The sequence below is a fragment of the Pantherophis guttatus genome, chromosome 1 (genome assembly GCF_059756535.1).
Source record: "Pantherophis guttatus breed Tessera chromosome 1, ASM5975653v1, whole genome shotgun sequence".
Classification (NCBI taxonomy): domain Eukaryota; kingdom Metazoa; phylum Chordata; class Lepidosauria; order Squamata; family Colubridae; genus Pantherophis; species Pantherophis guttatus.
In genome coordinates, this window is record NC_142063.1 from 272,726,905 (window position 1) to 272,754,645 (window position 27,741).

Below are 27,741 nucleotides of genomic sequence, written 5' to 3' on the forward strand. Positions count from 1 at the left end.
GTCAGTGAAAATATTACAGAATTTTACCAATTGTGTAAAAAAGGGGGGTAATAGAATTCTTTATTGGCCAAGTGTGATTGGACACACAAGGAATTTGTCTTTGGGAAAAACCTCTAAAGAGAGGCATGATATAGTGTAACACTTTCTCTCTCTGTTCTGAGAGCTTAAAGGAAGTGGACTACATATATATACTATTCTAATAGATAACTGGATGAGTAAAGATCAATTATCTGAGCTCTGACAGGAGAGAGAGCCTCACAAGTAGGCTGTGAAGCTTCAAGGTGAGGACATCTCACAGAGACAGACTTCATTTCCTTAGAGTCCTGCGAAAAAAATCAGGTAGAACAACGGCTGATGACCTCTTTCTATTGGTCCACGAAAGAAAGTGTCCTCACATATTGCATTACAGTATGGTACGCTGGTTTAACTGCTGCGGACAGGAAGGCACTACAGAGAGTGATCAATTCGGCACAAGAAACCATTGGTTACCCTCTAATACCATTGGATGACATCACCAGGTCTCGCTGCTTTAGCAGACTAAGGATGATACTCAGAGATGATTCACACCTTGGTCAGTGTCTCTTCACACTTCTACCATCGGGCAGAAGACATTGAAGCATAGCTAACCGAACAAATAGATTTAAAAATAGTTTCTATCCTTGAGCTCTCAAACTCTTAAACACAACCACAATCACTCCACGCACACACAGAAATGTATGACTAGTTTTTCTTTTTACTCCCTAATTACTTGCATAGGGATTAGTCTTTATACTATTTATGTTGTTTGTATTTTTGGTCATGGATTGCACCAGTGAGGCTAAAACCAATTTCGTTGTATACATGATGTACAATGACAATAAAGGCTATACTATACATGCTCTGTTTCTCTATAAATAAAATGTCTCTTGTTAGGAGCTTGCATACTTTTCGATTTCAGCAAAGTGGGTTCTTCTCCAAGTATATTCTAAGTCTATGGAGTGTTATAGACCTAGATGAGCTGATCCAATGGCATTTGTAGGCACTCAAGAGTGACAAAAGCCGTGTTGCAGGGTTGTGTTGTAGACTTTGCCCCTTCGGAGTATGTGCAATATCACAGTAGGAAGTTAGCACCCACCCCTTTCCTAAGAATGAAATATTTTAGGAAATATTAAAAAGGCAGAATATATTTCCCTGGATGAGAAATGGAGAAACATGTTTTAAAGACAAAGCAGCTCCCGCCTTCCTGCCTCCCCTCCCCTTTTGTCAATGGGCCAGAGGCAGAAACCTAATCCTTTGTCAAAGGACCATCATCTGCAACACAATAGGACCCATCTAGCAAGAGAAACTCACCACATGGCACCTGGGAAGATTACATCAGCCAGCAAGGCTAGCTAAGACCCCCACCCCCTGGGAGTCTGACAACCAATCAGGATACTCTTTCTGGGCCCCAGGAAGTCCAAAGCCAGAGAGGGCATAAGGCCCAGAGACTCGCAGCATCTCGCCCCTTTTCTGTTCAGGAACTCAAACCATGTGATCCTGTCCACCATTAAACCATCTTTCCAAGTAGTCTCCATGTTTCCAGTGTCTTTTTTACCACTTGGAGCTGAACCCAGAAGGATATTTCTTCTTACAATCACAATGCACAAAAAAGGCGTGTGTGTGAAAGTTTGCATCACAACACCACAATACTGTTATTGCCAATGTATTTCTACTGGCCTGCCCATCAGTGGACACCATTGGTGATGTCCACCACCAGTGGACATCACCATTATTTCAAGGGATCAAAGATCTAGAAGAAAATAAAACAGTTGTAAGCAGTGCCTGTTGTGATGGTGGGATGAATAACTTTTTTATTTGTATCTTATGATGCATAAAAGAAAATATTTTGAAAAGATTTGTTTCAGAGATTACATCTAACTGGTGTAGGCATCATTTTCTCTCCCTAAGCAAAGTTTATTTTATTGAGAAAAAAAAATCAAGGTCATAGTTGAAATACATTTGCTCTACATTTTGCAACACCTGAAGTCGACTCTTGGTTATGTAAACACAATGTCTCTATTGTTTTTCAACTTCTAAAAGCTTTTTCTATCAATCATAGGCTTTATACTTGCATTGTTAAAAAAAATGGAACAATTCAATCCATGTTTGCTAGCAATAGATTTCTGTACCTTTCTTCTCCCTTTTCGTCTTTGGCAAAAAAAAAAAAAAACCTATGGTGGCATCTACTGCATCTGTTTTTTGAGTTAAAAAAAACTTGTTTTTGCATAAATTTAGAAATCTATTTGGGGATGGCTAAATCACACCACAAGCTCTCCAAATGCAGTGTTCACTCTTCTACTTACAAGGCATGGCAAACATTTACATAAATGAAAGAGAGCAACTTAAGGATACCTTTAAAGGTAAAGGTTCCCCTTGCACATATGTACTAGTCGTTCCCGACTCTAGGGGACAGTGCTCATCTCCGTTTCAAAGCCGAAGAGCCAGCGCTGTCCGAAGATGTCTCCATAGTCATGTGTCCGGCATGACTAAATGCCAAAGGCGCATGGAACGCTGTTACCTTCCCACCAAAGGTGATCCGTATTTTTCTACTTGCATTTTTTACGTGCTTTCGAACTGCTAGGTTGACAGAAGCTGGGAGAAGTAATGGGAGCTCACCCCGTACGCGGCACTAGGGATTCAACTGCCGACCTTTCGATCGACAAGCTCAGTGTCTTAGCCATTGAGCCACTGCATCCCTTGCAAGGATACCTTTAGGGTAAAGATTGAAGATGCTTCCTGCTCCTGGTAATTCTATTGAGCCTACTAATTATAAGTCAAGCCAACTCCTATCTATCTCATCTTATCACTAGAGAAAGATTAATGTTATAAACCCTGAACTGTCATAAACATATGACAGAGGTGATAAACTTATTCTTCTCTTGAATCAATTCCAGCATTTGCCCGACTGCCGCCTCTGCTTATTTGACGAGCCAAAGTACTGAACTACTTTCCCCAGCTAATGGTTAATTTCTGACTTACACAGGCACTTGTGAGTCATCCAAGCTCTCTGTCTATTTGTTAAACAAGCCTGGGCATGCTTTTTTGTGTAAAAAAAAAAAAGAATTAAAATATTGTCCTGCACTGGGCCCAAAAGCAAAGCCACCACAAATGCAGTATGATACCAAATGTCATTATCATTACTAACATAGTATATAGCATTGTAATAATGCTGCACTCTTTAACGACATACTTTTCAGCTTGTACTCTATGCAGGACACTTTTTATCTAACAAATAGAAAACATTATATAATTATTGTTTAATTTTAATTTAATTTTTGACAGTGCAATGGAGCTATGTCAAATTCAACACATGTGTTATGACCTTTGTAGGCCTCTTAACCACATACCTTATGCAAGAAGGAAGTGGTAATATTTTAGCTATTGTTAATTTAATCTGGCTACTACTTTTTATGTTCACAGGACTATATCTACTAGATTGAAAAACCCCAGGTCTACCAGATTTTAACCTATTTATTTTGCTAGCATTGCAAGAGAGACATTGACGTGCATTGTCACTAACTTTTCTAACATTTTTCTAAGCACCAGCAATCCGTCAAGCACTTTTGAAAAGGAGGTTAGCAGCAGTCTTCCCATTCCTTAGCTTGACTGAAATAGATTTTCTAAAAGTCACTTCCCATTGCAAAAGCCCAAAACAGACCTCATTAACTTCTGAGAATGGCAAGAGTGCCTTGGAGAATTTGAAATCCTGTCTAGATTGCAATCCTGCAATCTATGCCAGAAACCTTGGAACTAAACCAGAATCTAGTTAGGGTTCTGCAATAATTGTTGTTGTTGTTAGTCATGAAGTTGTGTCTGATCTATCACGACCCCATGGACAATGTTCCTCCAGGCCTTCCTGTCCTCTACCATCCCCCAGAGTCCATTTAATCTCACGCCTACACCTTCAGTGACTCCATCCAGCCACCTCGTTCTCCGTCATCCCCTTCTTTGCCCTCAATCGTTCCCAGCATTAGGCTCTTCTTCAGTGAGTCCTTCCTTCTCATTAGGTGGCCAAGTATCTGCAATAATTACATCCATTCAAATCACAGCTCTTCTCTAAACATATATGGTCTGCCAATGTTGTATGTTAATATTACATGAGGCAAGGAGTTTTCCCTTGATGTACAGCCTAACCTAAGATATCAACAAAGCAAAGGCTGATATAAGAATTCCTTGGTTATATAGCAGTTTTAAAAATTATTCTTCAAGTCCATAGCTATAAACCCCACATATATTTTCAGTTCTTTGGTCCGATTTTATTGGGCAAATTCTTCAATAAGTTTTATACAAGAAGCAATCCATGATATCTCTTGCACCTTCTTTATTGTACTCCTTCCAAAAACTTTTCTTTCCCTCTCAAACTGGCAGCAATTGCAAATACATACAAAATGACTCAAGTTCATAATGCAACATGGATTGTTCCTATGTAAAAGCAAAACATGATTAGTTAACATTAGCCTTGCTCATTTTGGGATCCAGACAGACAGATCCTAAGCCACTCATGAATTCTGCCTCTTCGATATAGATAATAATTCTTCAAGGAATTTTTTTTTTAAAAAAATAAAATTTCTCAAGTGGTGAAATGTTTTCTCTGCAGTGAGAAAGGAGAAACAGGGGGACGAAACAGTGGTTCACTGCAAATAAGATTCTGTTATCCTTAATATCTGTGCTTAGTATGAATTCTCTTCCAGATTAAAAATAAGATTAAGACATATCCTGGAGATTGAGAAATTCTCTGAGGATGGGACAAGTTCCAGCACAAGTTCGAAAGCTTAGAAGATCCTGGTCCTAGTAACCGACTCAGATTGGATCCTGCAACATTATCCTGGGACACGTATATTTGCCTTCATTTGTGATTAATTGAACAATACATTAATTTGAATTGTAATTCTTGAGGTTTACTTCATATATTGTATTAATCCTACATTGGTTGTGAGATGAAATGTGGGATGGGAGTGTTGCCAACAAAGAACCTTTTAACAATATTTAATTATTATTCTCAAATCAGTTTTTGCATTACAGTTAAACAGATTATAAATAATCAGTGGTGTAATTGTCTTATTGGCCATGTAAGAAATGAGGAGGTGAAAAGTTTGCCATAGCAAAATTGTTGTTTTATTACACTCCAAAGAACAAATTTGGTGCTAAAACAAGTAGATAACATTCTTATTAAAATTTTAAAAAGTATTTTCTGGTTTCCAAATTAATGTATGGATTTGGTGTTACATGCTTATTATCTGGCAGCATTGTTTGTTTGCTTTTTTTTAAAAAAAAAACTTTGCTTGGAACTCAGTACTATATATAACATTACTTTAACCAGGAATATCCCATCCTTTTTTACATTTTCAAACTTACTATCTCTGTTTAGAAGATTAGAGTTTCTAAATGTTCCTATTTTTCTTACTCTTTTTCAGTATGGTTCAGTAATCCTATTCATGCAGCTGCCCCATGAATTAAAGAGATTATCAAAGTTATGACGTAAATGAGGAACATAACTTGCTTCTGTTCATATTTGGTTTGTTGGTAAATATCCAAAACTCAATAGGGTATGAGGTAGAATATGTCACAACAAGATGCAACATGTGGCTGATAAATGGATGTGTTTATTGGTATAATACTTGCATTTTAATTAGATCGTTGTTTCTCTTATACAGTATTCCTTTTGGGATACAGTATCCACATTGGACTATAGCACCTTGAGTTTTATCAATCTGAATAAGACTCAACTACATATCAATCTGAATAAAATTTGGCTACATATCAATATTTATATTAAATATGTTACTTATTAAATGGCAAAATGGAATATTGCTTTGATTTTGTGAAAGAGTTTGGGTTTTATGCATGTCTAATGGCTCTTGTAATTCCATCTTGAGTTGCTTAATGACAACACCACCTCTTCAATACATATGTAAATTAACTTCTGCCCCACAAAAAAATTACACTTACTTCAGGGCAGGTCAATGTATTTATAATACAAATGAAACCAAATTCAAAGTAGATCTCTGATCTCTTCTTGCCCCATCCAAATACAACTCATCACAGAAAGTGTGTACTGTATGTGTGTGTATGTATATATAAATAAATAATTGTTGAAGTGTGTTCATGTTGCAATGCAAATTCCAGTGACATTATCAATCTTGGACAATGGTATGCTATAGAAGGACTCTTATTTTTTTCCCCTGCAGAGTTGTTCTTAAAGATCCAGCCAAGGTTTCACCGAGTCATGTTTTATATTGCTTTTGACCTTTTCAAAATGGCTGCTCCAACATCTTTGGGGAATCGAAATGACCTTCTCCAGATAATTCCTGGATTGATCATGGCCTTTTTTTTTTATCTGTTCAGATTGCTGTGTCATCCCCATGGCCTTGGTCCTTTAGGAAAAACCTTCTAGGAAAAACCTTTTTGCTGATAATTTCTGGGCAAATTCACAGGATATAAGCCTTTGAGACACTAATGAATGATTTCATAGTTTATTTAGCTTTTGAGCTCTTTTGACAGAAGCATTTATTAAGCCACCTTCTTATTGGAGATTAAATGGTCATAGCATTCCCATAGTCCTGTCTTTATCCTTCAGCAAGCATAAAGGATTTATAAATTGTGCTGAATGTGTTCCCCTACAGTATAAACAACAACGTATATCAGTACTCTTCCTTTTTCTTTATAGAATTGTGAATCTCACTGAAAGAAAACAAATCTTACTTTCTATTCAGGCCAAGCTGCAGGATAATTAAAACTGAAGGATTCTAGTACAGGAAATAGTGCCATTTTCTTTTGTCTTAGTGGTCTGATTTAAACTATGACTTTGGGCACCATGCTACAGAAGCTCGGAAAAACAATGTTCAGGAAGCTTGAATAAATACTCTACTGAAAGACTGGATTTATTTTCCAAGAGACTTGCACAGGCTTGCATTGCTAACCACATCTTGATTTTACATACTCCAGATCTCTATAGGAATAAATATGGAACCAGAGCCATCCCAATGTGAAAACTTGCAAGCAAATTATATCCAAATTCTGAAAATCAATAGACAGTTACGGCCAATTGGTATTATAAGAATGTGTATCTAAGCAGCAATATAAAATAGAAAGAGCTCTTTGATTTATCTGCAATTATCTTTTGTAAACTACAGCATTCTCACTACAATTTTAGTTGATATTCAGCTTGCTGTGAATATCTAAAGTATGTTAATCTTTCCTAATCATATATCTTCTAGATATGTTGAATTATAATCCCACAATCCAGTCAATGTGATTTTGGGAAATTACGGCAGTTTACTCCACACATCTGGGGAATACTACATTGGAGAAAATATAAGTAGGCTTTCTTAATAAAAAGCATCCTGGTGAAACCTCACATGACATGGGTTTAAACCTTGACAGTTTGGGCAAGTAAGACTTGGCAAAGTGCTCTCATATTCCTCTAATCAAAAAAGAGAAGTATTATTAGCCACAGATCTATTGCTAACATCAACAATTAAAAAAAGTTATACATAACACTTCTGTAGAAAATAACTTGAAATTATTTAAATCAGTTGGATACGATGCAAAAATTGGTTTAAAAAACTCCCTTAGCTTCATAATCTCCTTTCATTTAAAATAATTTGAATACTTTTCAAGAATATTCTGATCCTCATTAATGATGTTGGATCAACATTGATGATATAAAAATGCTGGGAAAAGGGACAACTGAATATAAATTTGAAGTAATTAACATATCATTAGTGAAAGAACAGAAAAGAGAACCAAGAAAAAAAGTTGCAGAAACATACCAACTCTTTCCTATGTACAGATGTGCTTACTTAATGTTCCTTTTTGACAGTCATATTTTCCCACTCAACTGTTAACCTTTTTTAAAGATCAGTTCCATCTTGAGATGAAATAAATATATTCCATGGGCTGAATATAGATATTTGCAAAGGTTGCCTGCATCTATCAATCAGCAATGAAGTGGCAATACAATAAGAATATCTCTTTAAAGTTATACACAATATATTGGACTGTAGTATAATACTTGGAAGTTAGAACAACAAGAACTGAAGAGGAAACCTGTTTAAGGCTGCAACAATCTTATACACACTAATCAAAGTTCAAGTGCTGTTGAACCAGCTGAACTCACTTTAGAGCAGGAATGAAAAATATTTTGCTATCAGACAGCAACTTTTTGCATACTCAGAAGGGATGATTAGAATAAGCTGACTTTTGATGGCCCATCCTGTACTGTGGTTCTTAGAACTGAAAGCTTTGCAGGGTTTGGCATCAGATTCTATTCCATCATCATCAACACAATAAAACTTGTACCAGTTTGCCATAAAACTCACAGGATCCAAAATCACCCAGATGAGGGCTGTCATTGGATTGTGTCAATGTCTTTTTAGAGGCCAAGGCAACTGCCCCCCACAGGGACCAGGCTGCTTCCAGAGTATGTTTCAACATTCAAAACTCTCAAATGCTTTTCATTCTAAGCAGAAAAATTAACCAGTTAATATATAAACCCTAAGAGTTGCTTCCCCAAACGTTTCCATTTAATTCTTTTGCTTTAGTAGTAAAGGAAAGGGCAATCAAACGAATCCTCTGCTCCAAGTTTAAAAAAATAACCCCGACATCAGTTTCAAAGACTTCCGCAAAGTGCCCGCGAGCCTTCACCAGAAGGAAACATTTCTGCTTGAACTAACTCCCTTACAAAGACCACTTTCCTTCAGCGACAGAGAAGCCTAGGCAGGATGAAACAGCTGCGTGTGGGGGGGATAAGGCGATTCCCGGATAAGGATCCCAGAGCAGAGCTACCTTCGCTGAGCCACGAGGTGCCCTTGGGCCACGCACTCAAGAGCCCGCAAGGATGCTGCGGAGATAAAATCGTGGCAAGCATGAAGGGATGGAGAAGAGGGCTCTCCCCAGCCTCTACTTTACTGATTTTACCTTCAAGGATTATCTGATTAACCATCCCTCTGACCAAAAAAATATCCCATCCGATTGAGGTAATTTACTTGCAGAAATAAGTAGCTGATACATTTTTTTTCCTCTTTAAAAAACAAAAAAAGGAAGGAAGAAGGCAAGGTAGCTAGAACTTGTAAAGCCCCCTCCTCCTCCCCCCATCCCACCCCACCCCAGGCGAAGGCACATCCTCAGCCCCGGCAGCATTTACCTCAAAGCGCCCGAGACTGGAGCTCTTGGAGCGCGATTTCTTGCGGAGATAGACCGAGAAAAACCTGCGCACCGTGAACTTCTTCATGTTCGTTTCCATCGCTAGGGCAAGCCGTTCGCCCCAAGCGTTAAAGCCATCCGAGGAAGGGAAGGAAGAGGGCGCGTCTTCTCCCTGAGGTGGCCGCGGTCCTTTGGCGAATTCATCCGGTCCCGGGGCGAGCGGAGCCCCGCCGAGACAGCCTTCGCCAAGCAAAGGAGGCGTGGGGCGATCAACTTACTGGCCGGAGCGGCTCTTTCCCCCGCCCGTGTTTACATTTCATCGCTGCATGCGAGCCCAACTCTCTTCCTCTCCGCCTTCTGCTCCACCACCCTCACCCCCCTCCGCTCGCCTCGGTCCTCGCAACGGCCAATCGGAGCCGGCTTTTCCCGCCTGCAGAAGCCGCTGGTTTGTCCGGCGAGATCTCCTCCGAGCGCTCTTAGCCCCGCAGAGAGGCGAGGGAAGGTTAGATAAGAGGAGCCGCTTCAGGAGCACAGGACCGGGCTTGTCTTTGGCGTCCCTCGCTAAGCAGCCGGTCAGTTTCCTGGCTTGTGGGATCGCGCGATAGAAGGGAGCGCCCCGTTGCCGCTCTCCGGCTCGACGTGGGTTGGGAACTGCAGCGCGGAGAGAGCTATAATTATCTTGGCCTGGGAAGAGATGAGCTCTCACAAAGGAGATTCTCCTGGGAGATCCTGCAGGCAGGCAGGCAGGCAGGCAGGCAGGCCGCTACCGCCCCAAGCTGCTTCCCAAGTCTTTTTTTTTTCACTGACGCTGCTCCGTCGGACGTCTCACTTTTTCAGACTTTCAACGCAGATCGGAGCCTTCCGACCTTTCAATCAAATGCATTAAATTATTAAATTTAGGTATAGAACCCAATGTTCCCACGGACGCCTTCCTGCTGAGTTGGACCACAGTTTCTACAATCTCTGGTTTAACCCAGCCGTTCTCCAAGCTGGCTGAAAGTTGCCCCTAATGTAGTACAATAATGCACACCAGGGCTGGGGAAAACAGAGCCAGGGCCAAACTTTTCTATGGTTAAAAAGAACACATGCATCTTTCTTTTTAAAAAAATTTGATTTATATGCCGCCCTTCTCTGGAGACTCAGGGCGGCTTACAATGCGCTAAGCAATAGCCTTCATCCTTTTGTATATTTATACGAAGTCAAAGTTTTCTTTTGTTTGCAAGTGCATAACATCGTATTAGAATCCCAGTGTCAAGAACTAGGCAACATTTATCTGACTTTGGGTCAATGTTAATTCCTGTGGAGTTAACCAGTTTTAACTATTGGTGCACAAACCCCTGCAGTCTTGGCAAGATTTCAGAAGTGATCTTGCTTTCTTCCTAGGGTTGAGAGGAGACTGGCCCGTAGTCACCTAGCTAGCCTCATGCCTAAGGCAGGACTAGAACTCACAGTCTCCTGGTTTTCAGCCTGGGGCCTTAACCATTACAGATAGTTCTTGACTTACAATGACAATTAGGACCAGAAATTCTGTTACTAAGCAAGACAGTCATTAAGTGAGCTGCATCCGATTATACAACTTTTTTTGTTAAGCAAATCACTGCTTTTGTTAAGTGAATCACATGATCATTAAGCAAATCTGGCTTCCCCCATTAATCTTGCTTGCGGGAAGCCGGCTGGGATAGTCGCAAATGGTAATCATATGAACCTGGACAATGCAACCATGATAAAAACATGCTGGTTGCCAGATGCCCAAATATTGACCTCATGGCCATGGGGATGCTGTGATAATTGTAAGTACAAGGAACGGTCATAAGTCATTATTTGCAATGCCATTGTAACTTCAAATGGTCATTAAATGATTGGTTGAAAGTCAAGGACTACCCGTAAACCAAACTGGCTCTCATATAATGTATGCCCCAATGATTTTAAAAATGTAAAGAAGTACCTACTTGTAATCCTACGATGCTGTAATGTGGAATAAAAATGTTTACCAACAAAGATATCCTTTAGAAGGCCTAAGAATGTGAGCGAACATCTCCATAAACAGAACTGAGAAGCATATGTGATATTAATCATTTATATATGTTTTTATCTAATAAGCTAATGGAATCTTCCCGTGGCTATTTCTGTGGCTAGATTCATAAGCATTTTGGTCTGCAGGGGACCAGTAAACTAATGGGACTGGGCTCTTGGTTGCCAAAATAACTTAACTACTTCTGAGGTACTTATTTCCTTCAAATCAGGAATGAAATGCTACTGGTTCGCATCAGTTCGGGCAAACCGGTAGTAATAAAAACTACCGGTTTGGGTGAATTAATAGTAAAAAAATGCTACCGGTTCATTCAAAAAAATGCTACCGGTTCATTCAAAAAATGCGACCGGTATTTCCGACGATCATCTGTGCCGCGCGATTTATATTCACTAGAAAGCAGGAAATCTTGCTTTCTAGTAGATCTAAATCGCGCGGCATAGCTGTCCCCCCCTCGCTGTTCTACTTACCTTCTTAAAGCCTCCTTTTTCCGTGTGAAGTGTGCATTTGGTGTGCACCAGGGATGAAATGTAAAATGTGTTACTACCGGTTCTGTGGGCGTGGCTTGGTGGTGGGGGTAATGTGACTGGGTGGGCGTGGCCAACTTTTTTTTTTTTTTTTTTACCTTTCAAAGCATTTTTTCTAATGCTTTGAAAAGCCTCTGGTGATCAGGCAACTCAGCTGGGATCGTCAGAGAGGCTTTTTAAAAAATGGTTTGAAAAGCCTCTTTGCCGATTAGGCAACTCAGCCGGGATCGTCAGAGAAGTTTTTTAAAAAATGCCTCTCTGCCAATCAGGCAACTCAGCTGGGATCGTCAGAGACTTTTCAAAGCATTTTTTTTACCACCTCTTTGGCCAAGAGGTTGCAGAAAAAAATGCTTTGAAAAGCCTCTGAGGATCCCAGCTGAGCCACGTGATCATCAGAGGCTTTTTTTTTTTTACTTTTAAAAGCATTTTTTCGTCGGAAGAGGTTGTAGAAAAAATGCTTTTAAAAGTAAAAAAAAAAAAAGCCTCTGATGATTGTGTGACTCAGCTGAGCATGGGGGGGGTGCAGGGATTTTTGCTACCGGTTCTCCGAACCACCTGCCACCATCGCTACCGGATCGGGCAATCCGGTCCAAACCGGGAGCATTTCACCCCTGGTGTGCACTGTGCATGCGCGGGCAGCAAACCGTGGCAAACCGCAGAGTATTTCACCACTGCTTCAAATGAACAAGTTTACTGAAGCCTATGCTACTAATTCCTCATGGAAACATTTATGGAGATTCTCAGTCATCCAGGTCATGGTTGTCCCAAAGGTACTTTTTCAGGAGGCAACTGGATTTTGTTTTTCTTTGAAGACGTTTCGCTTCTCATTCAAGAAGCGTTGAGGATTTGCCTCTGGTCTCAAAAACTCTCTATTGCTGAGCACATTGTAAGCCGCCCTGAGTCTTCGGAGAAGGGCGGCATATAAATCAAATAATAAAAAAAAAGAATCCAAACGACCAGCTATCTGCAAGGAATATTAATCCTTCCATTCCCAACATCCAGGAAGAACTTCTTGGATGAGAAGTGAAATGTCTTCAAAGAAAAACAAGAAAGTCCAGTTGTCTCTTGAAAAAGCACCTTTGGGTCTTCATGGAAACATTTCTCTTTACTTTATCTGCAGAAGAAATAATCTCCGTTGTGCTGTAATAATTTCAGAGGAATTAATAAAGATCCCAGTTCTTTTTTCTCAAGTAATGGTTTAATTAAACATATTATTTTAACATTTCTCGGCAATGCTTACATTTTCTTTTAAACATTGAACATTCCTGGGAGTATGACAGAGCCTTTCCTTCCTCCCACCCTGAAACTGAATTTCTCAGATGACTTTTTATTGCTCAGTTGGGATGGGCCATCATGAGAAAAGCAGAAGCTTTTCCAGAAAAGCACAAAAATATAGAGGTTTATAGTCTTGTAAAAGTCCACTGTTATAGAATATAACACAGTATATATCCATTATAATTCTTATCTACTGTATTCAGAAATTTCAGTACTTTCAGCTTAGCCAGCAGTGTTTTAGGTTTACCCAGTTAGCTTTTTACCTCTTGAAAACGTGTCTATGATACTTGGAGAAGAACTTGCTAGCAGAGGTCTTCTTGACCTTTCTCTGCCTAGCTAGTTAAAATATGTCAGGAGATGCTGGCCTCAGCTCTTAAAACAGGGATTAATGTCTCTTTGTGGAACAGAAATAATAATAATAAAAAATACCACCGCCTTGCATCCGCAGTTCTAAAGCATCCATTATTTTTCTTTATCACTACTACTGTTATTGCTAGCATCATCAGACGTGTTCTATTATTTACATCTGCTGGATTTTGTGCATGGAAACAAGCATGCCAGAAAAGGAGAAATGGAAATAATTGTCCGTGCTGCAGATTAGACTTTGTGCTTCACTTCTGGATTTCAAGGAGTAAAAGGTAAAGGTAAAGGTTCCCCTCGCACATATGTGCTAGTTGTTCCTGATTCTACGGGGCGGTGCTCATCTCCGTTTCAAAGCCGAAGAGCCAGCGCTGTCTGAAGACGTCTCCATGGTCATGTGCCCGACTAAACGCCAAAGGCGCATGGAATGCTGTTACCTTCCCACCAAAGATGGTCCCTATTTTTCTACTTGCATTTTTTACGTGCTTTCAAACTGCTAGGTTGGCAGAAGCTAATAGGAGCTCACCCCGTTACACAGCACTAGAGATTCAAACCACTGAACTGCCAACCTTTCGATCGACAAGCTCAGCGTCTTACCCACTGAGCCACGGCGTTCAAGGGGATGCCTATCAACAAACCATAATCTGCCTCTGCCTCTTACTTTACAAACTCAGAACAGAATTATGGTGTCCAGGGAAATTAGCTCTTTCCCCAATGTTGCTTTCCTGATTTAAGTTGAATGCAGACTTACCCCAGCCTAAATTGTTTTTGTGTGTCAGCATGTGGGGCATTATGCCAGCAAGCACCATTCTTCTACAATACTTCTAGTTCATTTTAATAGGCTTTCTAGCCCAAGGGTCCACAATAATAAGCAAAGAGGGAAAGTCTATATGAGGTAAGATGGGAAAGTAAGAAATCTAGACAGCCAGGTTGTTTTCGTTGTTTTTTCAACAGATAACACAGGGTGTTTCCCATTAGCTTTTCGGATGAGGCATGCCTTGTTGACTTCACTTTCATTCTTCCAGTTTCCCATCTAAAGTCTTGTTTCCTCTCTAGGGCTAAGCCATCATCTTATAGTTGTGCTAGTATTAGAGGTTGCCCCGCAACTCCGCCACTGGAAGAGGAGTTCATGTATGTGTCTGGAGCACTGACATTGCCTTTTTTGTGGAAAGAACAGATTGACTCTGCAAACTAAATTTAGTAGAAAATTCTCATATGGCATTTGTGCTTTTGAACAGTGGTGTTTAAATTCAAAGCATGCCTTTAGCCCACTTAAAAATTCAGAGAGAAAGACTGCCAAAAAACCAAAACAAAGTCCATGTAATCGTCTTGAAAATTAAGGTAGGAGTGGTTTGCTACTGTCATTACATTCTTTTGGGATTCCAGTCTTACCTTAGGTTTGGTATTACTTGGTTAGTGGAAATTTCTTTGGTCTTTTTAAGATAACAGCCCAGAGTTCATTGAGATTTGGCCGCTAAAAATGTAATTGTAATATTACAATTACATTTTTATATAATGTAATGTATAATGTAATTTATATCAAATAATAATGATAACTTAAATAAATGAGGAACCAAAGAAAATTAAAGTGAACAAATCTTCTTAGCCTCCCCATTGGTTACAAGCCTGATTTAGATGTAGTTTGACTGCAGTTTATCAGTAAATCCAACTGAATTCAGTGGAAACTACATTCTTACTAGATGGCTTTAAGGCAGCCATAATCTCTCAGAAGATGACTGTCGCTCAGCCATGATCCCCTTAGGTGGCTATTTGATCTTGAAAAAGATAAACAGATTTGATCTGATTAGTATATCAGTGAGAGATTATCTCGCCAAACTCTATGCTGATTTGTGAAAATCCTAAAAGAATGGCTACCCTTTACCAAGAGTCACCTGGAGTTAAGATCAATTTACAAGAGCTTGTCCTTCATCAGGATTCCTTATAAATTACATTCTTTTGGGAATCAGGATACATTAGTGGAAATTGGAAGAAAGCTGTTTTGGGCAAAGCACTAAGAAAAGCATCCTTATAGTTAGAATTGTTTTGAGACTGGAATGATTGTCTCAAAAATGTATTTAAGAGAAGGCTACTATAAATTTTTCTAGAGAGTTGGATCAGATGATCTATTTGCTCACTTTGTGGACATAATCTACATGATATCATTAACTTAAAAGTTCTGGAATCTTTAAAAGCCAATTGTTAGAAGAAAAACAGAAGATCTCTGATTTTGTATACAATTGACCAGGATGAGATTTGGATAGTAATATAAGTTAGCTGTCAAAATTATTTCTCATAAGTCTGAATCTGACATTTGGTTGGACAGCAACCATTTCCACAATGATTCCAATAAAAATGCACAAGTGAAAAAAATTATCATAGTAATAGCCTTATCACAAATAATAACTGGCAACTGTCAGATCAATTTACAGTGTCAAAAACTGAGATTTGGAATTTATGTTAGTGACAAACTTTTCCTGCTGCAGAAGAAGATTGAAAGAAAAGCAACGAAACAGCTGCTGTATGTATAAGGTAATGCATTATCAGTCAAAGTCAGGACTGACTTACATGCTCAAATCTACGGCAACATGCAAATAATTCAGAGTCTCATCAAGTATTATATATATGTAGTTTTAAGAGAATCACTGAACACTCCTATTTTGAGAAGCAAAGAGGCAAAAATAATATTGGGGCAATCAGAGTGAAGAAACTATTGATGGATAAATATTAAACACCTGCTCCCCAGCTGCTATTTCAAAATCACTGTTTTTCTGAAGTTGCTTTACATAAACAAATGCTATATGTGTTTGTGCACAGCATTTATTTAGTCCCTCAGGCCATAACAGTCAGATATCAATTTCCTATTGCTGTACACTATTTCCCAAGTTTCATGGGAAACAGTATAATGTGTACAATATTACAACCTCAAATGTGTAGACTGGGCAGTCTAAGAAATATGCACATGGATGAGATGTTACTTAAGAGAAATTAAATGAAGATTTTATGTAAGCGAACTGCAAAAGTACAATTTATATATTCCCCACAACTTCTATGTAAACCTGCACAAGGACAGTGGCTAAGTAGCAAAACCTGTACATTTTACGCTAAAATCCTGGTTCATTCCACCCACATCTATAAGCCTTAAAATCTATTTATTTATTTATTTTATTTATTAATTTAATTTGTATACCGCCCTTCTCCCAGAAGGGACTCAGGGTGGTGAACAGCCAAAATTAAAAAACATACAAATGCAAAAGTTAAGATAATTAAAAGAATTAAATCATTGGCTACCCAATTTAAAACCCCAAATCCATAAAATTTAAAATCCCAATTAAAAACCATTTAGGCTAGGCCGGCTTGATGAAATAAAAACGTCTTCAGGGCTTTACGGAAGGTCCGGAGGTCCGGGATCAATCGTATTCCAGGAGGCAGCTCATTCCACAGGGCGGGTGCCCCCACAGAGAAGGCTCGCCCCCTGGGGGCCGCCAGCCGACATTGCCTGACCGACGGCACCCCGAGGAGGCCCTCTCTGTGAGAGCGTATTGGCCGGTGGGAGGTTATCGGTAGCAGCAGGCGGTCTCGCAAATACCCTGGCCCTAAGCCATGGAGCGCTTTAAAGATGAGAACCAACACCTTAAAGCGCACCCGGAAGACCACCGGGAGCCAATGCAGCTCGCGCAGGAGAGGTGTTACGTGGGAGCACCATGTCGCTCCCATAATCACCCGCGCAGCCGCATTCTGCACCAGCTGGAGCCTCCGGGTGCTCCTCAGGGGGAGCCCCATGTAGAGAGCGTTACAGTAGTCCAGGCGTGACGTAACCAAGGCATGAGTGACTGTGCACAAGGAGTCCTGATCCAGAAAGGGGTGCAACTGGTGTATCAGGCGAACCTGATAAAAAGCCCCCCTGACCACGGCCGTCATATGCTCTTCTAAAGACAGCTGTGTGTCCAGGAGGATGCCCAAGTTGCGAGCCCCCTCTGTGGGGGTCAGTGACTCGCCCCCAATAGCCAGCGATGGCACCAGCTGGCTATACCGGGACGCCGGCATCCACAGCCACTCTGTCTTGGAAGGGTTGAGCCGAAGCCTGTTCCTCCCCATCCAGACCCGCACGGCCTCCAGACACTGGGACATCACTTCGAGGGCATCATTGGGGTGGTCTGGGGTGGAAATGTACAGCTGAGTGTCATCAGCGTACAGATGGCATCGCACCCCAAAACCACGGATGATCTCACCCAGCGGCTTCACATAAATGTTGAACAGGAGCGGCGAGAGGACCGACCCTTGCGGCACCCCGCAAGCAAGGCGCCTCGAGGTCGACCTCTGCCCCCCTGCCAACACAGACTGCGAACGGTCAGAGAGATAGGAGGAGAACCACCACATCACGGTGCCTCCCACCCCCAGTCCCTCCAGCCGGCTCAGCATGATACCATGGTCGATGGTATCAAAAGCCGCTGAGAGGTCTAACAGGACCAGAACAGAGGAACAACCCCTGTCCCGAGCCCTCCAGAGATCATCCATCAATGCGACCAATGCCGTCTCCGTGCTGTACCCAGGCCTGAAGCCGGACTGGCACGGATCTAGATAGACGGTTTCATCCAGGAACTGTGGGAGCTGTCGCGCAACCACACTCTCCACAACCTTCACAACAAAGCGAAGGTTGGAGACCGGACGATAGTTTGCCAAAACGGCCGGGTCCAGAGAAGGCTTCTTGAGGAGGGGCCTCACCACCGCCTCTTTCAAGGCGGGAGGCAAGAAACCCTCTCTCAGAGAAGCATTTATGATCCTCTGGAGCCAGCCTCGTGTTACCTCCCGGGTGGCCAGTACCAGCCAGGAGGGGCACGGGTCCAATAAACATGTGGTTGCGTTTAACCTCCCCAGGATCCTGTCCACGTCCTCAGGAGTCACAGGGTCGAACTCATCCCAGGTAACATTCTCAAGACCAGCCTCAGTCACCCCGCCGGGATCTACCCAGTCAGAGTCCAAGCCTTCCTGAATCTGAGCAATTTTATCATGCAGATACTATGCAAAATCCTCAGCCTGCCCTTGCAAGGGGTCTTCCCGCGCTCCCTGATATAGGAGGGAGCGGGTCACCCTAAACAAGGCGGCTGGGCGGTTATCTGCCGATGCAATAAGAGCGGAAAAGTGGTTATGCTTTGCCGCTTTTATCGCCACTAGATAGGTCTTAATATGAGACCTAACTAGTATTCGGTCGGATTCGGAGCGACTAGCCCTCCAACCACTCTCTAGGCGTCTTTTCCGGCACTTCATCTCCCTCAGCTTCTCGGAAAACCAAGGGGCCGGGCAGGTTCGGCGTCGGGTCAGAGGCCGCAAAGGCACGACTCGGTCCAGAGCACTGGCGGCTGTCCTATCCCAGGCAGCCACCAGATCTTCAGCCGAGTCGTGAGCCAGAGTTTCAGGAACTGGCCCAAGCTCCCTCTGGAACCTATCAGGATCCATCAGGCGCCTGGGGCGGAACCACCTGGTCGGTTCCGCCTCCCTGCAGTGGGGTGCAGCGGTCGAAAGGTCCAGTCTCAGGAGAGAATGATCCGACCATGACAGGGGTTCAATAACTATATCTCCTATATCCAGACCACTCCGCCACTGACCAGAGATAAAAACCAAGTCCAGAGTGTGTCCTCCCACGTGAGTGGGGCCATGAATTAATTGTGTCAGGTCCATGGCTGTCATGGAAGCCATAAACTCCTGAGCCATCCCAGACGCCCCACCGGTAGATGGCAGGTTGAAATCCCCCATGACCAAAAGTCTGGGGGTATCAACCGCCACTCCGGCAATGACGTTGAGAAGCTCGGGCAGGGCCGCTGTCACGTGGCAGGGAGCCAGGTACGTGATCAGCAGGCCCACCTGCATCCCATGGCCCCACTTCACCAGGAGAGACTCACATCCGGCTATCTGAGGTACAGTGGCCTCCCTTGGATCAAGACCTTCCTTTATAACAACCGCCACCCCGCCACCCCTGCCCTGGGCCCTTGGCTGATGGAATGCGCGGAAACCTGGTGGGCACATCTCTACGAGGGGGACCCACCCTCTTGGCCCAGCCAGGTCTCTGTAATACCTGCCAGGTCCGCACCCCACTCCTGTATTAGCTCACAAAAGAGGGGGGCCTTATTAACCACGGACCTGGCGTTGCACAACATCAGTCTAAGGCCTGGGCTCTGAGACTCTGGACAGCCGGGGAGACGAGAAGAGTCATGGGGGCCGAGGCATGCCACCGCTTGGAGATAGCGGGTGCGTGCCCCCACCACCTGATGTGGCCCCCTACTCCCGCCATATCTGCCCCTCCCAACCACGGTCCTGATAGAACTGCCCTCCAACCTATCCACACTGAGCTCCTCCACACCCCGCTCCCCGCCTTCCGTTCCATGCCCCTGTAACGAGCCTGATTGGCAAGCTGTGACAACAGTTCTGAGCTACATTACACAATTTGTTATAAGGTCACTTCCTTTGTTCATGTGAAGCTTTATTTGATTGGCAGCTATTAGAAGTCAACCACAGGGAGCGCCTGTGCTGATTCTAGGACATCATCTGTCCTTAGCTGCAGCAGTAGAGGAGCACAGTAGAATGAGAAATACCGTATTTTTCAGAGTATAAGACGCACCTTCCCCCCCCCAAAAAAAGAGGGTGAAAAACTGGGTGCGTCTTATACTCTGAATGTAGCCCTACCCAGCTTCTCAAACGAAGGTTTCAGAGGCTGAAAAAACCATCAGAAACGAAGTTTCAGAAAAGAAGCCCCCAAACAGAGCTTCAGAGGCTTTTTTCTGAAGCTCTGTTTCGGAGGCTTTCAGAGGCAGAAAAGAAAGCAAAAAAAAAAAAAAAAAAAAAAAGCAAGGCACAGAGTTTACAACCAAGGAACCTATTGCTAAAATTCACCTCTGGGAACAGCTGATTGGGGATATTCTGGGAGGCTGATCCACCTGTCAATCAGCTTTTTTCTTATTTTCCTCCCCAAAAACTAAGGTGCATCTTATACTCCGAAAAATACGGCATACATTTCCCAAAATCATGCAGAAGACAAGTTGCATAGTTATACACAACCTTGCTGATCACTATAGATCCATGATAGCGAACCTATGGCACGCGTGCCCAAAGTGGCACACGAAGCCATGTCGCCCGGCACGCGCAGCCTTGCCTGTTTGTCTTCCAGGTTTCTGGTGCGCATGCACGCACAACAATCAGCTCTCCTTCGCGTGTGTGGCAGTGCCGAAAACCAGTGTGCAAGCACTCAGTGCTGAAAAGGTTCACCATCATTGCTATAAATCAATGATTGACATCTGTCACCAACTGCAGCCAGCATTAAGTTTAGGTCTGAACAATAAAAGCCCAGAAACTTCATTATTGGGGACAATATGCTGACTCTGTAAACCACTTAGAGAGGGCTATGAAGCAGTATATAAGTCTATGTGCTAGTGCTATTACATTACTGTTCTGTTTGGTGGCAAAGACACTTTGGATAACTTGTGTCCATTGATCAGCCATTTAGCTTTGAACTAATCTCTTGAATCAACATATTAGATGCTGATTCTGTTGTGTTGCCACATGGGATTGAGTTCATCTTTTGCCCCTGACATAGGTAATATTACCATACTCTGCTTACATTCATAACTATTCATTCATTACATGCACAACTATTTTTGTGAAGGGTTGTTGGTGCTCTCTGAGCCTGGTTGTTTTCTTGCAAACTTTTCATTACCCAAATTAGGTAACACCATCAGTGCTATCATCAGCCCTGATGATATTACCTGGTTTGGGTAATGAAATGTCTGTAAGAAAACAACCAGGCTCAGAGAGCATCAAGGACCCTTCATTTCAACCTTACAAATAGACTCTTACTGGAACCATTTTTGTACTGAAACAGCCAAGTGCTGAATTAAATGAGACTTGAACAGTATGAGCACAATTAATACACCATTCTGAAGGAGGAGATCATTTTTCTTTCTTTTGCCATGAGGGGTCGGCAACCTTAAACACTCGAAGAGCCAAAAAAGTCCTAACCGGAAGCCCCTCGTTCAATTCTGGAGCCGACCAGAAGTCCGGTTCCCCACCATAGAGTCTCCTAGCGCAGCATCCTTTTTCCCCCACCTGTCCTAACTGAAAACCCTATCAATTGTGGAGCTGACCGGAAAACCTGCTCCTTTCCATAGAGTCTCTTCCTGGTGTGCTGTGCTTTTCCTCCCCATAACCGGAAGCTCCTCTCAAAATTGTGGTGGCGACAGGGAGCCGAAGCAGAGGGATGAAAGAGCCACATGCGGCTCCAGAGCTGTGGATTGCTGACCCCTGGTCTAGAAGGTTATAAGTGCCTGAAACTGTTACTTGGTTTTCAAGGGAAGTTTAGGTAAACAACTGATATTCAGAGCAGGCTGAGGATTCCTCAAATTGTTCAGATTTTTATTCATGTAATGAACACTGCATGTAATATGGTTCTATCTAAAGACCTGAAATACATTTAAAAGGCTCTCCAAATAGGTGTAGGCCCATGCTAGTGAACCTATGAAATGTGTGCTGGAAGCAGCACGCAGAACCATCCTGTGAGGTATGCGCGGCCTCACTGGCTCCTCTTTCACATTCCTGTGCACACACATGCGCCGATCAGCTGGCCATCGTGCACACGGGAGCGGCAAAACCCAGAAGAGCAACATTCCGTTGTGCATGCACAGGTCGGCACCTGAACTTCTAGGTTTACGTCACGCACATGCGCGATGGCCAGCTGTTCATCGGGCGCACATCCGTGTCAGAAACCAGAAGTTCGGGTGCCAGCTCGCACATCTAAACCATCACAGTCTCCATGCATGTAGGCTAAGGAAAATGTTCTAAATTGTAAAATAGGCATGTTCCCACAATATTATTTTAACACATTTATTTTATTTATTTTATTTAATTTTTGAATTTGTATACCGCCCTTCTCCCTAAGGACTCAGGGCGGTGTACAGCCACATAAAAACATAGACTACAAATATTAAAATACCATTAAAAGATATATATAAATTTGGCCCCATAATTAAAAACAGTAACAAACCAATTAAAACATTTAAAAAGTATTAGGCCAGCCCGGCTTGCTGGAAAAAGAAAGTTTTAAGGGCACGGCGGAAGGCACCGAGGTCTTGGATTCTCCTTATCTCTGGGGGCAGCTGATTCCAGAGGGTAGGTGCCCCCACAGAGAAGGCCCTCCCCCTGGGGGTCACCAGCCTACATTGTTTGGCTGATGGCACCCTGAGGAGGCCCTCTCTATGGGAGCGCACAGGTCGATGGGAGGCCGTCGGTAGCAGTAGGCGGTCTCGAAGATAACTAGGTCCTATGCCATGGAGCGCTTTAAAGGTGATAACCAACACCTTGAAGCGCACCCGGAAGACCACTGGGAGCCAGTGCAGTTCACGCAGAAGAGGTGTTATATGGGAGCGCCAGGTAGCTCCCATGACTACCCGCGCGGCCGCATTCTGGACCAGTTGGACCTCTGGGTGCCCTTCAAGGGGAGCCCCATGTAGAGAGAGTTGCAGTAGTCCAGGCGAGAGGTGACGAGGGCATGAGTGACTGTGCACAGGGAATCCCGATCAAGAAAGGGCCGCAACTGGCGGATCAGGCGAACCTGACAAAAAGTCCCCCTGGCAACAGCCGTCAGATTTTCCTCCAAGGACAGCTGCGTATCCAGGAGGACTCCCAGATTGCGAGCCCTCTCCGAAGGGGCCAAAGATTCGCCCCCAATAGTCAGTGATGGAGTCAACTGACTATATTGGGATGCCAGGAACCACAGCCACTCAGTCTTGGAAGGGTTGAGCCTGAGCCTGTTTCTCCCCATCCAGATCCGCACAGCCTCCAGGCATCGGGACATCACTTCAAGGGCACATTGCCCTGTCTTCTATTTATTAATAAAAGTTGCTCTTCTAAAGTCATGTCAAGGAATCTTAAGTAAAATGTTTAGGTTATGATTCCATTATCCTATTTTACAGAACTTTGTAACATCAAAATATCCCTAACATCTGCAAATCCTTTGTGCCATTTACCGATAGTTTAATTTGGCAAACTTTATATTGTCATACTTTCAGTAAGTAACACAGTAAACTTTAGTAAACTTTCTTCGGGTGTTTTTATTGCTTTATTGTTTTTTATTGTTTTATAATTTTAGAATTGTTAGCTGCACTCAGTCACTTGGCTGAGATGGGTGACTATAGAACATGAATAAATAAATAAACAAATAAACAAATAAATAAATAAATAAATAAGTAGATTTTTAGAATGATAATAAGAGTGGCATCAAGCTAGTTTAAGACAAATTATTTGAACACATTCACTAATTAGAGCAACTTAAGAGTTGTAAGCTAATCTATTTTCTGACTGGATCAAAATCAAAGGGAGGCAGAGAAATATATAGGAGCTTTGATGGAACTTTGATGGTTTGAACCTGGAATAATGAGGTGAAATCAATCATACACATAAAATAGACATTTATTGATAGAAAATCTGGAAAGCGCTATTTTTCATGTTAAAAATATTATTGTGCATATATTTAAAATCAGTTTAAAAATTCTTATTCTACTTGGTATCTCACTAGTAATGAAAGTAGTTGTCAGTGAACTACTTTTAATGAAGAACCACATTATAAATCCTTTAAGTAAATAACAAAATAACGAAGATAAAAGCAATTCATTTGTTTTACAAAGAATACTTGGGTTTTGTGTTAAGTGATGTGATTACTGGGAGAACTGAAAGTCAAAGAGCAATTTTAAAATCCTATTAAATCATAGATCACCTCACAATCAAATATATTACAACAAACTAAAACATAGACAAGTCCTGAGTTGTATATATAATGTCACAGAAGAAATATATGCCATTCTATGATGATTAGAAATCCCCTTCATGATTAGATATTTCTGAATTTGCTTATGAGGAAATTAGTAGTGGGATTGGAGAACAAAGAATAATAATAATAATAAAAAATTAGGATATTATGGCTGTAAAAGAGAGATGCCAGCCGTGTTCCCCATCCAAGGCATGCCTCCAACTTGGACAGACATCCTTTTGTGTTCTCTGCCCAAGTGGGCACAAATGACTGCATTCCTCCGGTTGACCACAGAGAATAAAAATAGAGAGGTTCAGAGTTCACAAGTCACAAGGAGATCATATGCGAAGTCTGGGAGTAACAATAATGCTGTATATTGTATATGACTCTGTGTGTTTGTGTCTGCGCACATACATGCATGTAAAACTTTTAAAATAGGTTGGTGGGTAGGAATGCTTCAAAGCTTAGAGAAAGTAAAGACAGTGGTTGGATTGAGATTAGCATTTCCTTTTGATGCACTCCTGGTTGTCCCAAAAGAAATGGGACAATAAAAGGGAGGAATAGCGTGACATTGCTTGATAGAGAGAAATGCTGGAAGAGGGGGAAGGGAGTCAACCAAGAAGCGGGTAGAATAGCAATAGCACTTAGACTTATATACCGCTTCACAGTGCTTTACAGCCCTCTCTAAGCAGTTTACAGAGTCAGCCTATTGCTCCCAACAATCTGGGTCCTCATTTTACTGACCTCGGAAGGATGGAAGGCTGAGTCAACCTTGAGCCTGGTGAGGTTTGAACTGCCAAATTGCAGGCAGCCGGCAGTCAGCAGAAGTAGCCTGCAGTACCGCATTGTAACCACTGTGCCACCCGGCTCTTCATTCCTTCATGAACCCGATATAGTTGGAAATTGTAGTGAGGCCCAATGAGGTAGGAAGAGGAAAGAGTGAGACCAAATTATACTTGAGAGCAAAAGAAAGAGTGGAATTATATTGAAAAGAGAGGTGTAGAACAATAGAAAGAGTTAAGGAAGCTTGTAGAGCAATCTAGAGAAGGGCTATAAGAAGGCAAGCCTTCATTCATGTGTAAGTACATGCAAAGGAGCATTGTATTGGTAGTGCAGAACTAAAACTTTCATATCATCCCAGCAATGCAAAGCAGATTGGATGTCTTCATTTCCTTACAAGCCTCATAACCACCACTACCTCTTTGCCCTGGTTACATAAGCTCTACCATAGTGCCTGATATCTGCTTATCTTTAATCACACTTGGGATTGTCCGGGGTTAACCCTAAATACTGTGGGCCTGATTGACTAATTCATCTGAACTAGCTTTCATGCAACACTACTCCCACCAATGGCCCCTTTAAACGTGTCATGTAAACAGGATCTGTGTGCTTTAGATGGTGTCTGTATATGGTAGAAAAAGAAGAAATGAGAAAATGGAGGGGAAGAATTAAATGGAGTGTGGGATAAGAGATGGTATTTGCGGAATGGACAATTGTGGACAAAAACTATTGGCTCTAAGAAGTACGTTTGGGTTTTGCAACTTGGACTATGCTTTTTCCTTATATGGGGTTTTTAGTGCAAATTAGTTCCCTCTTTACATGATTATTTTGTGTTCCTGTAATTACATTATCTCAAAATTCCAAATATGCCCATTAGACCCAAATTATTATCAGCACTTTCTTTGTAGAAAAAAGCAGTGAAAAATTTGAAATGTGTTGTACAGTTACAGAAACTAAATCTCTGACAACAAAGGCCTTAACCATATCTATATTTCAGTTTTGCTTATACAAAGTATCTAAAGAATAAAACTGTCAGCTTGACAGAGAGGCACAGCTAAATTGCACAAGAATGTCTATACCGAAGTGCTCAGATATAAATCCTGGGGTTGCATGACCAAGTAGCCGCCCAGATGGCATCATACCAAAGAACAAGAATAACGCATTCACTGGCTTAAGCTTTTTTTTTCCTCTTTACAATATGTCAAGACAAGAAACAAAAGAACTGTTGTTGCCTTTGCCATTGACGAAGTTGACGAAACCTTTGTTCTTTAGATCTACATCAGTAGGAACCCACACTGGAAAAAAGATGCTATTATTACAGTCGCAGTGTTGATCAAATGCAAAAGTTTACTGAAAGACAGCTTCATTGCCATCTTGCTACAGAAACAAACTAGACAATTGGAATATATGTTCTTGTCTATGAAAATAGAAGAGATTTGAATGTTAGGGGTCTGTTCTTTACAAGGAGACTGTAGAGTATACTGAAATCCAGGACTGCCTACCTGACAACTAAACAGGTACTGTGTGTAAAAAGAATTAAACTACTACTCCTTCCCACAGCAACCCCAAGACTATCCACATCAGTATGCATAGAGGAGAACAATGTACTATTGTCTCAAGACTAGATTTCAAGTAATTAAAATGTTAATCAGTGGAACAGCTTGCCTTCACTAGCTGTGGGTGCTCCATCACTGGAGGTTTTTAAGAGGTTGGACAACCACTTGTCTGAAATGGCATAGGGTCTTTTGCTTGAATGCGGGGGGAGGGTTGAACTAGATCTCCAAGGTCCCTTCTAACTCTGTTATTCTGATTTCAAGTGCTCCAACAGTGCATTCATCACTACTTAACTGAGTCCATCCACCTTGCTGATCATCCTCTTCTTTCCCAGCATTACAGCCTTCTCCAAAGATTAATGTCTCTGTCACATAATGTCTCCAAAGTAGGATACTTTAAAATTGGTCATTTGTGCTTCAAGTAAGAACTTTGGGTTGGTAGGTTTCACGATCCATTTGTGTTTTGGCAGTCCATGGTATTCACAGAAGTCTTCTCCAACACCAAGTTCAAAAGTGTCAACAATCTTTCTATCTTGCTTCTTCAAAGTTTTCATTTTCAAAGATTCCCATATCCAAACAGTGTGCTTGTTTGAGATTTAACATTTGCAGTTTGTAAAACATGATGTGTGGCTTACTGTTATTGTGTGAACCCAATCAAATGTTATTTATTCGATACACATGATTTAATGCCATGTGTGTTCCCATTTACCTCACAGGATGAGTCTAAAATAGAAATCAGCCAGGTAAATGGACAAAAAAAAAGGATAAATATTAAGGATGTGCAGCAATCAGATCTGAAGGGAAGCTATAATGAAGTAGTCATGGATGCCTATATTGTATCTGTTGGGGATACTTTAAATGGTTGCCCCTGAAAGCTGCTCTGTGATTTCAGGAAAATATGCATTTGATTTAAGGTCAGTATTATGCAGGATCTAATGAATACATAATGTTAATAAGCACACAGCTGAATTGAGTTGAATTCTGGTCCTGCTTGGCTTTTCAAGGAACCCTCATATATGACCTGTAATCCCAAGTACAGCAGAAAGTGAGCTCAGTGCAGCTGAAGGACTGCTTGAAATTTGTTGTTCAAGTTATATGTCACTTTATAATTGTCATATTTACACAGCTAGGATAATACAGAGTGAGGTATTGATTCAAGCACATGATTTGGGCCAGGATATTGTTAGATGTTGTGTTTCAAGTGTCAGATCAAATTTGCTCTTGGCAGCAGCAGTGGCAAGGAGGGAGGTTCCATTTGTAGCTTTG

The 27,741-nt window shown here is 41.9% G+C and overlaps 1 protein-coding gene across 3 annotated transcripts in view; it reads right to left on the bottom strand.

Annotated features, from left to right (window-relative positions):
- RPS6KA2 (ribosomal protein S6 kinase A2) overlaps positions 1–27,741 on the bottom strand; it is a 201,493-nt gene that overhangs the window by 124,158 nt on the left and 49,594 nt on the right. The window contains exon 1 of one of the 3 annotated variants that reach the window (XM_034428483.3): positions 9,164–9,937. The exons of the other annotated variants lie outside the window; for them this stretch is intronic. Within the exon in view, the coding sequence (XP_034284374.1) occupies positions 9,164–9,262 (99 nt within the window). The 5' untranslated portion in view covers positions 9,263–9,937. Of the gene's footprint in view, positions 1–9,163; positions 9,938–27,741 lie in introns of those variants that run through there. 3 annotated transcript variants of the gene reach the window in all.